We start from the raw sequence: 15,472 nt of genomic DNA, 5'->3' as shown, positions 1-15,472 counted from the left end.
CTGCAGAGCTCTCAAAGATCAGGGTTACCTTTCAGTAGTGAATGTCTGTAGGTTGGTAGGCTGTAAATCTGCCCCCCTCATCACAATGCCTGTGAAACCAGTGTCTTTGTGCCAGTCAAAAAATAGATCTAATACCCAGAATACTCTTTTGGGTCAAAACTTCCTGTATCTGAGGACCGAGGAATGGATGGATGCTTTTTAATTTGCAGTGACATAATCAAAATCCATTTTGAGACAGAAAATGTTCTGTAGTTCATAATATGTCACTTAAGTGGTAATTTGATCTATTGTCTTAGTGCTAATAGTGACCAATAATAGGAGATATTGTGTTGCAAGAGAGACCATCTGCTGGAGGAAAGGTCAGGCTGAGGGTCTGACCTCCAGTGCTGCTCTGAGGCTCCATGGCAGGAGTAGGTGTGTTAACCCCAGCATGCTGGACAAGTTCCAGACTCAGTAACAACATTCCTCCTGAAGGTAATTTATAGCTTCATCTGGATGTAGCTTATTCTATTGTTGAGTTTTATTAAACAGTTGTTGCCTTTTAAATTGAGTGATCTTTTGTAGGTGGTTTTGCTTTTAAAGGCTGTTGGAGTTTGGCACTCCAAGAGGTGCTGAATAAAATTTTTATACTGTTTTAAAAAATGCCTTTCCCATCCCAACCCTCTCAGGACCTAATGAAACTTTTCAATGAGGTGCCATCAGAACTGTGATGAAGATGTACATTGTAACAGAAACTAATGCAAACTTGAACTGCTGGTTTCCCGAATGTTCAGTCTCATGTACCATAGAAAAGATGTATTAATCCAGGATAGGTGATAAATTAAAATTTAGAAAGTTATCTAAAAGAACTAGAGGAATAATGAAAAGCTTTTTTTGATACATACAGAAACAGTCGTATCATAATAAGACTTGATCTGTTTTCATTCCAGTCTCTCAGTAAGCACATACATTTATTACACAGGAAAGGGTAACATGATTGAGAACAGAGTATCCCCTGGACACATAAGGACTTGGAGCCAGGAATCAAATATGTGCACGAGCCCTTGCACCTGTTTGCAGTTTCTTGCATTATTGGGCCTGGAGGGTTGGCCTACTTACAGGATTTCTGCAAAGTGTGTTTCAAATCCACATTTGATGTGAAGAAGCTGTGTTCAAGTGTCAGCTCTGCGGGCTCAAGGCTGGGGTTTGGACACCTCACTTCTGGGTTTTCTGGCTTTTGTTGGAATATTGTTATTGGCAGTAATGCATTTAATATGTAAATACAAGCACTTAGCAGAAGATGTCAGTTCTTTTCTTGTTTGCCAAGCTATATCCATCAGAACCGAAGAATTTAATGTAAAAAAAAAAAAAGTAATTCTTTCCTCCTCCTTTAGCTCCAAAGATCATGTTGGTAACACCAGATGACTTTGTTAATGGCTGGATACTACATAGGTGGTTTAATTTACTTCTGTGTTCTTCCCTCAGAGCAGAAGCAACGCTTTCTATTTCACATTTCTTTTGATACATTGGCAGGTTTTTGTTTAAAAACACAACGTTGCTGCGTGATTTGAAAATGTGCTTAAAACTGTTGGTCTGGATAACAAATCTGTCACCCAGTGAGAGAGAGAAATACGGGAGTGCTAAATGTTGGTGCTGTGGCTTTTTTATAGATCCCGGTCGAGACCTCGACAACGTTCCTATAGTGGAAGCAGTGAGAGATCCAGCCAGAGGAGAACACACAGTGGGTCTCGGGAGAGGGAGCGGCGGAAAGGCAGAGAGAAGGACAAGGGGAAGGAGAAGGGCAAAGGGAAGGAGAAGGAGATGCATGGCACGAAGCATGGGTAAGTGACGGGACCAACAACACCATTATATCAAACCCAGGGAACAATCTGCTGTTGTTTGTGCAATCGGTTTGTCTTCTACTGCTTGATATTTTTTGATGAATTAAGTGAAAAATTAGTTCAAGTCTTTGAATAGTGCGGTTCTTAGTGTTTGACAATTCTGGAATGTGACACTATTTAAAACTAGAAAAGGTCTAATTTACAGTTCTTTCCCTGCCCCCCTTGATTTCAGGTGTGCTAAATAGCTTTCTTCAATTGAATAAATATTTTTCCAGAACTTAATAACCACAATTTAAGGAAAAATGAAGAGTATTGGGAGGTATGAAGACTCTTTCCTACAAAGATAGATTTTTTCACTGTTCACTCCCTTCCCTGCATTGTCAGAAGTTCCTCTTTGGCTTCATTTGTGGTTCAAAGTGCAGTTTCAGCAGAAGCTCTTGCTGTGGGTGAACAATGCCTTTCACATTGCCTTTCAAAACCTGCTGTCAGCCTAATTTCTGCTTGAAATGACTTGGACTGTTGATGGTCTTGCAGATTTCAGAAAAGGCAATTTATGCAATTACCTCTGCTTTATACACCTTGATCTCCTGCAGCCTTTACTGTGATGTCTCTCTTTTCCCTCTTCCTGTGATTGGTTCCAAGAAGGCAGGCACTGGTGTGTCAGCTCCTGAGCTTCTCTTTGGTGGGTTCCCACTGAAATGCCACATGGGAATTATTTCTAGAGTAGCATCCTCCACCCACATCAGTGGAGACTTCTCACAATTACTTCCCTGGTCTTATGGCTTAATGGTTAGTTATTGATTAGTTATTTACTCTTTCAGATATCATTACATACCTGTCCATGGTTATTAATTGATTATTTAAATATTCAAGATTAGCTCTTCAAATGTTTTTGGTTTTTTTTATCTATAGCATATTACTTAGAATGCTGGGAACTTCAAGAGTGGCATCTTCCACTAATTTTATGGGATACTTCTTACTAAACCGTGTGGGATATTTGTCTGTTCTTGTTGTGGATGTTCTGAGCAATCAGTGAGCAGAACCTCAATGATGTTCCCAGCGTGTCTGAAAAGCCATAAACAAGATGCCTTTTACCCACTTACCTGATGTTCAAATATATTTTGATACTTCTGGAAGACTTGTAGAGAAGCTGGGAAGTTGTAGCCAAAATAATTTTGCTTTTATTTTACTGAAAGAGAAAAGTAGGGTAAGAATCCATGCTAAGCACATCAAGTTTGGTGTGTGAGAGGTTTTCTGGACTTAAATCAAGTTGGAGTGTACAGCAGTGCTCCTCAGTGTGCTGCCCAACTCCTCCTCCTTTTGGAACAAGGATCGATAGGAGATCGTTACAGGAAGAACACAGGAGTGCCCAGAAGTTTTTTGGAAGCAAGCAACTTACCTTTATGTTTTGGTAACTTACCAAGTTGCTTGTGCTATATTGGAAAACAAAATGACCTGTTTGGGTCGTGTCCAAGGTGAGTAGGAGAGAGAGTGCAAACTGCTGATAGAAACATTTCATGACATCAGACCATTTGCCTCTGAGCTCAGGTAAGCTTTGTGCAGGGATTTCTTACTTGGAGCATTATCAGACTACAAAATGAAGTGTACCTAGGCTGATGATGAGGACATAATCTGTGCTTTATAAGCTTTTCTGAGGGGGTAGGACATGTTTCAGTTTAACCAAATAGCGATCAAAGTGCATCTGCACAGAGAACATGGATCTGAGAAGCTTTTCCCTTTACAGTGACTTGTCATTCCAAAGATTGAGACTGTATCAGCATCACATCATTGTTTATAAAAAGCTTTGCAGAGCAACATATTTGAATACACAGAGAAGGCAGAGCTCGTTGGTGCAACTGCTGTTGCAATTACTGCATGATTATTTGACTGTGGAAGCTCATTTACAGCATCTGACAGTACTTGGTGAAAAGAAGTGGCATTAAGAGCAGTCTGTCAAACTTTGAAATAGTTTTCTCCTCTAAAGGTAAAGTAACAAACTCAGAAATCATTCCAGCAGTACTTCCTAGATATTCATAAACAAAGAAACGATCCATCCTTCATATTATCAGGATTATTTCATTTCCAGTGAGAACTCTTTGCAGAATAAAGCTGATGACAGGCAGGTAACAAGAAATGTTCTTGACTAGTTCATACTCAACCACTGCATTGCTATTTATTTTCCTTCTGTTTTGCAAGTAATCTGAACCAGCCAGGTTGCTTGTGCTGCTTTGCTTTCCTCATCTCACTGTAGTTGTTTGTTCCCTTCTTTTTTGCTTGTTTTGTGTATCTGCTGGAGTGCGTAGGAGAAGGAGCTGCACTGCCTGCAAGGATAGAGAATACCCAAGAAATGCTATGGCATTTTCTGACTATCTGCTGCCAGCATTTCCAAAGTAAAAGCACGTGGCCTTGCAGCCTCTTCTATTCATCCAGTCTCCCAGGCCAAGCTGACATCATATTTCTCTCTTTGCAATAACCAGGTTGGTCTCTGCAGTGGTGCTGCTCTGCATATTATTGCTTTGGACTGTTCCTCTGTGCTGCAACCTTCCCAGTGCTCCTGCTTTGTAATTAGCCCACTCATGCTTGGCTTTTCTCATGACAGTTTAACTGACAAGTGGTATCTCGAGGTGTTACCACACCTTTAATTTTTACAGAACTTCCTGGATGTACTGATATATTATGGAGTGTTATAAATAAAATGGTATAGACAGAATAAGGACTAACATAAGTTTTGTGATGCTTTATCATTTTCCGTTCACTCCACAAAGCTTTATAATGCATAGTCAGCATCTGGTGTCTAGTTCTTACCAATAAGTTTTAGTCTGGTGATTTTCTTTTATTAAATTTTTGTTTATTTGAAAAAAGGCAAAACTTTAGTGTTCCTTGTTCTGCCAGAGTATTTTATCAGGTCTTACATTTGGCTGTCCCATTTCCTGTTTTTCTTCTCCTGGCTTCATTTTTTTTTTTTCCCTTGCAAAAATGACTCTCATGTGAGAGTATGCACTCATGGCTCATAAAAATAAAATCAAACAAAAAAGGGTAGCATTGATCAGAAAAGGTCACTGAATGAAAAGGGAAGAGCCTTGTCTCTGCTCTAGAGGAATGGGACAGGTTTAATTTCCAAAGGCTTATCAAGAAGGGTAGTTGCAGTTCTCAGAGTAGGCCCTTGCTGTGTGGGTTTGATTTATTATGGGAAAATGAGTGATAGTCCTCCTGGCAGTGTAACGATGGACTCTGTCCTATCAATCTGACTAAAAAAAAATTACAATCTTGTTGGCTCTTTGGTCACGCTGAAATGCACTAATTGCTAGAGACAAACATATGCTGAGAAATAAGATCTGAACTAATAGCACTGGGGTTTTCACTGCAGAATCCTATTGAAAAAGATTCTGTCCCTGCAAAATAGGGAAACAAGGTGCTAGATTAGCTTATAAACATGCAGGTTCTGGCATTCTGAGAATTGATTTTCATGAGGACCATTGTTCATTGTTAAAAAAACCTTCCTAAAAACTTGCTCGGTGTAAATAGCTTTTACTAGATTTATGGGGTTCACCCCAGCTTGCTTAGTAGCAGAATTTTGGATGGCTTTTTAAAATGTTTTTGACAATTTTTAAAGGAATAAATAAAAAGCACCTTCTCAGTTGTTACCAAAAAAAAGTGCTCTGCCATGAATCAAACCCAACCCCCATTTTAATTTCTGATACTCAATAAGGCTGTTAATACATTTTTGCATTAATGGATTCAGAGCTTCTTTAATATTTTGATGTGTTATGGAGCTGAAGAGTTTAGCTTTTTTTATTTTTCAATAGTCTTCATTTTTCCTTTTAATTCCCTATGTTTGCTCTTTAGGTATTTGCTGATGTCCCTCTGTCTAGGGGACCTTTTCCAGTGGCATTTAACCAAATCCCTTGCAGAGTTTTATTTTCTGAGCTGAGTCCTGGCAGTGTCCCAGCAGGTTCTGGGGCAGGTTCTCGGGTGATCAATGCCCGGTGCTGTGCTTCTCACTGCTCGCCAGAAGACATTAGCTGTACATTGGGAATATTGGACTTCTCAGAGTTTGGCAGCAGCCAGGCACTCCTGGAGCTTGTACTATTTTTAGTTTTTTTCCTTACCTCTTTCCAGGCTAGGCAGTAGGAAGTCATTTATGGTAATTTTCTCCTATTTGCATATAGGTTATAGAGTTCTGTGGTGTAGAGCGTGCTCAGAACTCCTTTTAAGTGTCTGTTTAGATCAAAGCAGGACTGTGTGATAGCTGTTGTCTGACACCAAGCTGTGTGGTGTTGTTTTCATTAAACATTTATCATACTTCCAGTGTGACAGCAGGCAACTTTGTGCTTGGGTAACATGTTTTCATGCAAAATTTATTGAAAAAGACGAGACGTTGTAAAAGGATCTTGTTGCCTTTCACCAGTGGCGAAGGGTAAATGTTTGCTTGGAAGGAGAGATGCCTCTAGCACAGGTTGGTGGTGGTTACACTGACATATTTGGCTTTTCATAAACAAGTAAATAGATCTTAACATTGTTTAATCTGAGGAACACTGCTTTGACAGATCACAACAGTTTTTTTCTTTTCTGCTTGGTTTTGACAATGGTTTATTATGCTCCCGTAACGATGGAATAGGCTGGTATTTGTCAATTAAATGCTTACTTAGTAAATAGATACGGTAACTTTGTTAACAGGTCTGTGCATATCAAAATGGACTTCTGCGTTTAAGACTACTTGCTGAGAAAGTTGGGAATTATCTTTATAGTATAAAGCACATTTTTTAAAAGAAAAATAGGGTGCTATATTTAATTGATAACATACTACTATAGGGTAGTTTGTTTTAATGCTGAATAAAGTTGTTTGAAAGGGTTTCCTGTACAAAAACAAGACTAAACCCAAGAAATTAATTATTCTATAATTCTTTATTGCTGCATGGCCCTAAAAAGGCAGGATGTCAGCAGGGAAAACTGAGAGGCAGGAGGTGAATCTACCAGTGTTTAATATAATTTCCAGATGCTTTTTAATGTGACAACAGCCTGAATCATATCGGTCATTTTCTGGCCTTTTCTGCACAAAACTTTCATAAAACTTACTGTATCTGGGAGCTGTGCTGCTCTTGCTCTGACAGTTTAAGGTTCTGTGAGAGGAAGAGTTGGCTGAAATAAAATCTTCTTTTTAGACCAACTGGTGTAAGTGGGGAATAATGGTCATGTTTTTAAGGGTGTGAAACCTTCATCAGGTCCAACACGTGCTCAGCAATCCTGAAGCTGAAATTCAGGTTGGCAGCAGTTCCTCTGGGTGTTTATGTTAATGGGTTGGACAATGAGAAGGACAAGCAGCTTATCACTTCCCATACTGTCCATGGTGACAAGAGGTGGCTCTCAAAGTCTGTGATATGTTGTGTTTATCTCATCCAATTATGCACATGCTGGCTCCCAATCATAATCTCTGTAGTTGTTGGCCTAAGGTATTTGTGTCCAATCATCTCTATTCACTTACAAATGGGATTTGGTCACACTGACACTGATGTTGTCTCTCTAAGACCTTTACTTTAAAATCTTACATGACAAAATGCATTTATCAAGTCACAGAAATGTGCAAATATAAATTGATGTTCAGGGTGCTACAATGTTCATTTAAGTTGCAGTGCTGTCAGTGCTCCATGAGTTATTTTAATAATTTGTATTCTTTTGTGTTACAGGGGCTTATGAGGATAAAATAGCAAAAGTGCCTTGTGTTGCTTTCAAGAGTACTGTGATTTCAGATCCCTGCCTTATCCCTCCCCAGATTTTCCAATCCTGTGTGGAGAAACTCTTTTTATATTACTCTACCTCAAGAGCTGCAGGTCTTAATTCATCACCTCTGCAGAGTAAGGTGAAAAGATGGCGCTTGGGGTGCTTTTGTTCCAGAAACAATTATAGTCTGAGGCATCCCATTGAAAAGGAATAATTTAAACTTTGTTGTCTGTATATTACTGCTTCCTCAAATCTTACTTATCTATCCTGCTCCACGTGATAATTTCATGTGCCATCACCATGTTGACACAATTTTTGTCACCACACTTCAGAGCTACAGTAATAAAGGAGGTGTGACCTGTGCTTCTTTTGGAGCTCATTGTAGGGCACAGATCAGTGTTTTTTACCATTTAGTGTAAAAATTCTTAACCAACTTTTTTTATTTCTGAAGTGAGAATCACAAGGGGAAAAGAAAATGGCAACAGGTCTTGCAGACAGATGCCCTGGTGCTCTTTAATCTCTTTAAATGCAGAAGTGAAATAATATTGATAAATAATTGTAGTCGTGGTTGATTTTGTAGCAATGAGTTGAATAAATTATTTCATTAAGGGCAAAAGACAGTGAGGCCTTGGATACTGAAGGCTGCTTGTGCATCTGAGAGTGGAACAAAGTGGGAGAGCAGAAACTATGGAAACAGATGATGGATTTGTCAGGAAGTCTCTTCATTCTTACACCCATAGTGAGGATTTTTCAGGGGTCCTCATGCTGCTTCATGAGTTCTCTTGATAGGTTTCTGGTCTAGGAACGTACAGATAGGACATACTTAGTCCTTATTGCTATGTTTGCAACTAAGTGTTGCTGTCATGAAGATCATGCACTGGGTTGGTTTTGCAGTTACCACATATAACAAAATGCTGCAGGCAGGGTCCAGATGGATAGATCACTGCAGAGGTCACCTTGTACTCCTCCTGGCCCTTGGAGGTCTGTTGTGTGCAGGTAGATTTCATAACTTGGCATTTCAGAATGCTTATTTTCTGCTGGAACAGGGATTGAGTCCTTTGGAGTACTTCCCATCCAGATGCTCAAGAGACAGGTTCATTAGTGTTCCCAGGAAGTGGGGTGCTGATGGCACATCTGGGTGTTCTAAGGATGCTGGAAAAATGAATTGATTAGCTTTGCTGGCCAGAGATGTTCAGGTGTTGGAGATTAGAAGGAAGAAGAATCTGGAAAGGCCAAATGAGGACAATTTCCTTCCAAGCAAGTCAGCCAAAGGCTGCTGGGGAGCAGAGTAAGAGTTTCCTCCCCAAAAGGACAGACCTGCATATGCCCAGAGCAGCTCTAGGGCCACCTGCCTGTGACCTGGATTTGTTGCTATTGTCGACTGAGCTGTCCTGGCCTTGTTTTTCTTTTTTGTTTGCTAGAAATCCCTTTTTAAGGCTGAAAAGGATGGCCATTGATTTGATGGGCTGTGACATTGAGAAAGCAGCCTATGGTAGGATTGCATTTCCGTTCACTACCAGACACTGAAGACCAGTGAAGAGGGTACTTGTGTGCAAGCAGTGAAGCACAACTGCGCAGAAGATGCCAGAGAACCACTGGGTCTAGAAAGTAAATAGTTTTTACCCACAGGATAAGTGTTTCATTTCCATTCCATAAGTACTTTTTGTCCTGAGTACAAATATACACATTTTGTGTTCAAGTTCTGCAGTTCAGATGATCAGTTAGAGATGCTTGTTAAATTATCTTCCCTGCTAAATTTATTTACTCTGAGGGAATTATATTTCTCCATATTTACAGAAATAGGTTTTGGAATGCATTTGAAGGCAGTATCTTCAAAGACACACATTCTTTTAAGCTGTTTAAAATTTTCAAAACTATCCGGTCCTTAAAACTGCCAACCACCATGATTGTCCTTTTATAACTATATAATTTGCATTATCTAGGGTTTTGAAATGGAATAATTCCATAAATACAGAGTATTCTTTGAGAAAGTCTTCCATTTGCCCAAATACACGAACACACACTCTGCATGTAAACATGTAGGGTTTTTTCCCCCCCTTTTTAACCAAGACACCTTGCACTTGGAGAGCAGCTGACTATTGTTTTACTGGCCTCTCTTAATCTGGGCATGAGGAATCCAAACTGAATGATACGGAGCTGTGAAAATCCAGTTAGTGTGAGCTGTAATCTCTTTACTGGGTTTAAGTAGTTAAGAGTGGCATTCAGACACCCTGCAGATACTGAGCTGCAGAGATACAGTAATCACCTCAGCATGGACCCCGTGCCTCGCTGGCCTGGTGCTGAAGCAGGGGAGTCCCTCAGTCGTTGTGGGGAAAACCAAAACAAGCCCAACAAACGTTGCCTCCTCTGAGCAAGCAAACGAGGCAGCGGCCAAAACCCCATCCAGAAGGCATGCTGTTGTGAAGGAAAATGCAATTTCACATGGAAATATTAAACTCTCTCTGTTTCACCTTGGGTTTTTTTGGGTAAAGATGTTTTTTTCTGCAATTGAAGCTAATCTGCTGCAGACATGATAAAACATCTGTTCCTTGCAATTAGGAAGGGAAGGAGGAACATCTTTGTTTTAAAGGCAATATTTCTAATAGCAAGCTAATCTTGGGCCTTTTTGTTGTTTGGTTGTTGGTTTGTTTTAATTAGAAATGAATATGAAAAACATAAGCAAAGCAATCTAAATTGTTGAATGAAGCAAACCCCAAATTGCGAACATTAATGTAGTAACAGGAAATTTTGAGAAATAAATTATTAAATGAATGTTTCAAAAGAAGCTATTTGCATGTTGCATTACAGAAGGGCAGATGACAGATCTGTAATAGATGTTGACAGACACATTTGTACAGATCTCTTCTACCCTGCAAACAAACCTGCAGTGCTCAAACATGTGAATACTTCTATTTCATTCCCTGTCACTATTTGCTGTTGTAGGAGAGAGCATTAGGAAGTAGGTACTGGAAGAGGGAAAAGGTCTAAAACATCAGACATTTCTGATCACTTGCAATTAAGACTGGAAGCATAAAAGTGTCATGAGCTAATTTCCTGCTTGCATGTATTCCAGCTTCTGCCAGCCTGTCCTTGGTGGGTGTCCTCTCAGGATCCAGGGCAGTCTGGGGCTGGTGAAGACAGGCTTAGTTGGGCACCATTAAGGAAGCTAGGAGGGCAGGTCTTCCTACATCAACACTGTTTCATAAGGAGAACTTCTCATTAAAGTGGGAAGGTTCTCAGCTCTTCCTGTGGAGAAGACCAGTCCAAATCTTCAATTTTTGAGCATATGTGCTGAATTTCTGAGTGATTTCCAAGAGAGACGATATAGCAGGTGCACATGCTCTACACCACATTTTGTTGTAGCATTAGTTCATCATTGTGTTGGTTTTATGCCCTTTTTTTCAGAGATTGTGGCAACCTCAGTGGTAACCTAATGAACTGAAGTTTTTCTGGAGGAAAAAATCTGGGAATCATTTCTACTTCAGGCATCAATTTTCACATGATTTGTAATGTTAAAAGCAACATCTTCTAAGATCATGAAGGACATGACTGGCAAATGCTTTGAGTGACTTTTTCAGGGTAGAAATGGAAAGACCCAGGGGAAGCATGTTAGATGTGCTGGTGATCCTCCTGGAATCTGACTTGCTCCTCATCTGCTTCCAGCAGCTGAAGTTCTTGTAAGACAAGGCCCATTTAATGGTGAATTATGTTGGGAACGATTTTTTCCTGGACTGAAATCGAAAGAGCAGGATCAGTCCATTCTCTCAAAGTGGATTAAGGAATTGATCAGGAAGGTCTGACTTTGCTGCTCAGATCAGAATCTTTTGAGGCTGCTTAATGGGATCATGCTGTGTCAAAGAGGGAAAAGGGTTTTTTCCCATTGATTCGTGTCAGGTGGGCATTGCTTTGTGCTTTGAAAAATATGAAAGAAACTCACACAATGGATTTATAGGAGAGTGTTTAGCAGAGGGTGATGGGGAATGCTGCTTAGGCCTCCGCGGGGGCAGGAGCAGTGAGGCTTCATGTGTCTCTGCCATGTCCCTTTTTCCTTTTTATTTTGGCCTTTTCTCATCCTTGTACATGCACAAACATTCTGTCCTCTTTGGGTAGCCATGGAAGGAGAGGGTCATTTGCTCTGAGCTCACAGAGAGGAGGGGAACGTGCCTGGTGCCTTGGGAGGCTGCTCATGGGCTGGAGGGCTTGTGCCAGCCCCCAGACATCCTGAGGCCCTTGGGGAGGGGGCAGGGAGAATCCAGCTAGTGCAGAAGAAGAGGGAGCCTGATTTTTAAATATTCTAAAGACTTTTTTCAGTTATCACATTTTGACAGTAAGTAGTTGACAGCCACTAACAGTATTTAGACTTTAGATCGTCTGCTGACAATGAGCAGCTTGGGAAGAATCTGAGCAATCATCTGTGAAAGAACCTGGATGGTTTATTCTTTGCAAGAAGAATCTTGGTTTTTTTAACCTAATAGAGACACAGGCCTGCTGAGCTGTCAGCCAGTCACAGGGGTTCAGCTGTGTGCAACTCTTTCATTGATCACTTTTTTTTTTTCTGATGTGAAATTAAAATTCTGATGTGAAAATTAAAGCCTTTATTTCCTGATCACATCAAATGCTCTCTGAAAACCCCTCGCATGGCAGAAATCTCAATGAAATTTCAGATAATGTTGCAACATTAGTTTCTATTGGGAGTTAATTTATGGCACATCCTCAGGAAGTCAGGAGCACGACACTGGGAGAGAAGGTAGGGGCTTATATGTAGTGGGAGACAGTAAATCTTATTTAAAAGGTCAGGATGTGTTTTGTATAGAGGACAAAAGATTAAAACGCACCAATTAATTTGTTTAAAAAACCAAAACAAGCTTTAGGCCCCTGAGCTTGTTGGAAGTTATTTCCATTAACTTTAAAGGTTATAAAATAGATCTCTTCCCTTGAGAAATAGCTGCACCAGTATTAACTGGGAGCATTGGAGGTTTTGCTTATTTCCAATGAAGTACGGATTAAAGTACAATTTATACATTTAAGAAAAGAGTATCCCAGAAATGCTCTGTTCAGTGGTCCACACTGCAGCATACTGGAGCTTTCAACTGTTTTTCTCACCCCACCAGCTCTTTGCAGTTGTTTTTCCCTGTCCAGAATGTCCAAGGCTGCAGTGGCATTTTCTGGCTCTCATTGCTGCATTTCAGCTCTGGCTGTTTGGCAGCTTTTCCTTGCAGTGCAGGTTGGCTTTGCTTTCTTTTCAGTGGTGAGCGTGATAGGGAGGGGAGGGAAAGCAGAAAAGAACATGGGCAATTTGCTCCATCCTCATTGTTTTCTTGGGTGTCCATAAGTTACTTATATCTCTTTCTATTTTAATAAATATACTACTTTAGTCTTTTTTAAGCATTCAGGCTATCACAACTCAGTAAATTGATGTTAAGAGGTTTAGATTTAGATGTTAAATTCTTGAAACTATATAGTTGTGGTTATTACATTTGAAAATTATACTCTGTGCTGCCTTGGTGATCTGTTCTGAATAATGGAAATGCCTTAATTTTAGGTTGTACTTCTCTCCTTATGAGAGAAATTTTCTTCTAACCAAGTTTCCTAGTTTTGGTAAATTTAACATAAAATGATCACTAATCTGATCCTAAGAGTTAAGGACCTTAACTAGGAATTACAGTGGAGTAATATATCTCTGTAGCTGAAAGGAGGCTGCACCACAGGGGTTTGCAAACACCTTTGAAGGTGGTCAGGCTGTTCAAGCCGAGGTTGGCCACAACTGCTGAGAATATATTTTTGATGAAGTTATATATTGAAGTTATAATAGATCAGTGTCTGAAAACTGAAAAAGTAGTGTCCTCATGGGTGGTCTCCCCCGTGGCCCCTCTTTGGCTACCTCCAGAGGGCATTGCTTAGCTCAGCCTTATTGACTTGCACTAGAGCTCAAGATTTTAAGTGACTTGAGGTGAAATTTCATGGAGCACTTGAGATGTTTGTGTCATGGGAGGGAAGGTGCTCTGAGGTTGTGGGGATGAGTTTTGAGCCAGAGGTGGTGCAGGAGTTGAAACACTGGAAGAGAGGTGGTGCAGCGGCCAGAGAGGTCTTTCAAATACCATGGATCTCAAGATCTTTATCTCTAGAGATGTGGTGAGCAGTCCTGGTTTGGAGCTGTGGTGTGGCAGCCCTGGCTCCCATTCTTGGCTTTGTGCTGATCCCTGCTCACCTTCCCATGCGATATTCTGTCAAAGGAGCTCTCTGTCCATACATGACTCCTCCTGGAATGGGGCCCGGAGGTTTTGGTGGCTGTCAGGTGTGGTGAGGTGCCTGGGAAGCAAACCAGCCAGCAGTGGAGAGGCTTGAACCCATGAGATGAAACCCAAACCCCTCTGGTGAGCAGGAGACATGGCAGTGACTTGGTTGAAAGGGGTATGGATATAAATAGGAGTAAAAAGCCTCAGTACATAGATGAAAATCTGGGATGAATATTGTCTCATGTTTGCTGCCTAAAAGAGGTCCCCATGATGTCCAGTTTCTTTGACTACAGGTTGGCTTCTTGGTGGGGTGACCAAGGAGAAGACAGTGCCCTGCTCACACGGGGCAGGAGCAGAAAGCTGGGAAGAGCAGCAGTGGTTTTTCAATGGGAGTCGTACCCAGAGGGGCAATGCCAAGGTGGTGTTATAGGTACGTGATCATGATCATAGTGTGTTGCTGATATAGGAGTGTTTAATCACAGCCTAGTCAATATTTTTAACAAGACACCACCTCTTGGTGATTTGCAGAGTGCCATCCAAATGGCTTTTAAACAATTCTGAGAATTTTCTTCCCATCATGAGTGGGTTGAACCTGACTTGGGTGAATGACCCGCCCGGTCCTGTGATCACGTAGCCTGCTGCTAAAAGCACACTCTGGGGGAGCACTTGTTTGGTTACAAAAGCAGGCTGAACACGTTCACAGATGGGTGAGATGTATGGAGATGCTTTTTATTTTAGTCAGTATGGGAATAGACATTTTGCGAACATATGGTCTAATTTTAGCGTGGCCGTTTTCACACATGATCCCAGTGATACGTCTTTCTGCCAGGAGAAATAAAGTGTTTAGCTTCAAATGCACCATCATGCTTTCCTTTTCCTGGTCTGCCTTTAATCTGGTGCTGTGTTTATGTAATGCAATAGAAATGTTGCTAACATGATTATACTTTTATATCTTATTAGCTCAAATACTGAGTACAATAAAATGGAAAACTGTTTAAATTTTATGTTTAAGTGCTTGAGATAAGAGTTCTTGTAAATGAAATGTGATTACATTTCTGTAATAGATCTTCTCTGTCTGTTAGTACTTGTTTAGCTATGTAATTCTATGGGGATTGCTGTTGCTAAGTTTGAGATTTTTTTTTTTTGGTAAGAAATAGCCATGTAAAATAGTTAGTGTTACACACAAACAATGGACAGAAATCTATCAAACTCAGTGCTTCCTGTCTGAAAAAGAAGATCATTGCTCGATAGTTTTCTTTGTCATAACCAGTTTGAATGAAGCCTAATTCCCTAACATCACCTTGAATTTCCATCTGTGTAACCCTGATGTTCTTAAGCGTTTTGCATTTACCTTATGCTCTGGGCTATTTGCACTTAGCATGGATGGAAAACTGTGACTATCTTAAAACTGTAGATGATATGAATAACAATTGTTTGCTGATCTTTCCCTGTATCTCCCTGGATAACCTGCAGTCTGCAAAGGCTGAGGAAGTGGCAGATAGCTTTTGTCATCTCTTATCCAGGCTGTACACTTGTAAGGAAGAGCAGGGATAATCGCCTAAATCTAATTAGGGGTTAAAAGAGGCCATGACTGTGATGTGGCAGTGAGACACCTTACTGTATCAATCCTGTTTGCATTAGAAAAATAAGGTTGTCATATTGATTATTCAAATTAGCTTATATTGGCCATGGCTCAAT

The 15,472-nt window shown here is 40.4% G+C and overlaps 1 protein-coding gene across 2 annotated transcripts in view; it reads left to right on the top strand.

Annotated features, from left to right (window-relative positions):
* Positions 1-15,472, top strand: part of RSRC1 (arginine and serine rich coiled-coil 1) — a 136,263-nt gene that overhangs the window by 28,796 nt on the left and 91,995 nt on the right. For both annotated transcript variants that reach the window (XM_051626764.1, XM_051626763.1), the window contains exon 4: positions 1,650-1,820. In XM_051626764.1, the coding sequence (XP_051482724.1) occupies positions 1,650-1,820 (171 nt within the window). The remainder of the gene's footprint in view (positions 1-1,649; positions 1,821-15,472) is intronic.

This window comes from Apus apus, chromosome 8 (assembly GCF_020740795.1).
Source record: "Apus apus isolate bApuApu2 chromosome 8, bApuApu2.pri.cur, whole genome shotgun sequence".
NCBI classification, from domain to species: Eukaryota; Metazoa; Chordata; class Aves; order Apodiformes; family Apodidae; genus Apus; species Apus apus.
Note: the sequence above shows the minus strand (reverse complement) of the source record. Positions and strands in the feature narration are given on the sequence as shown.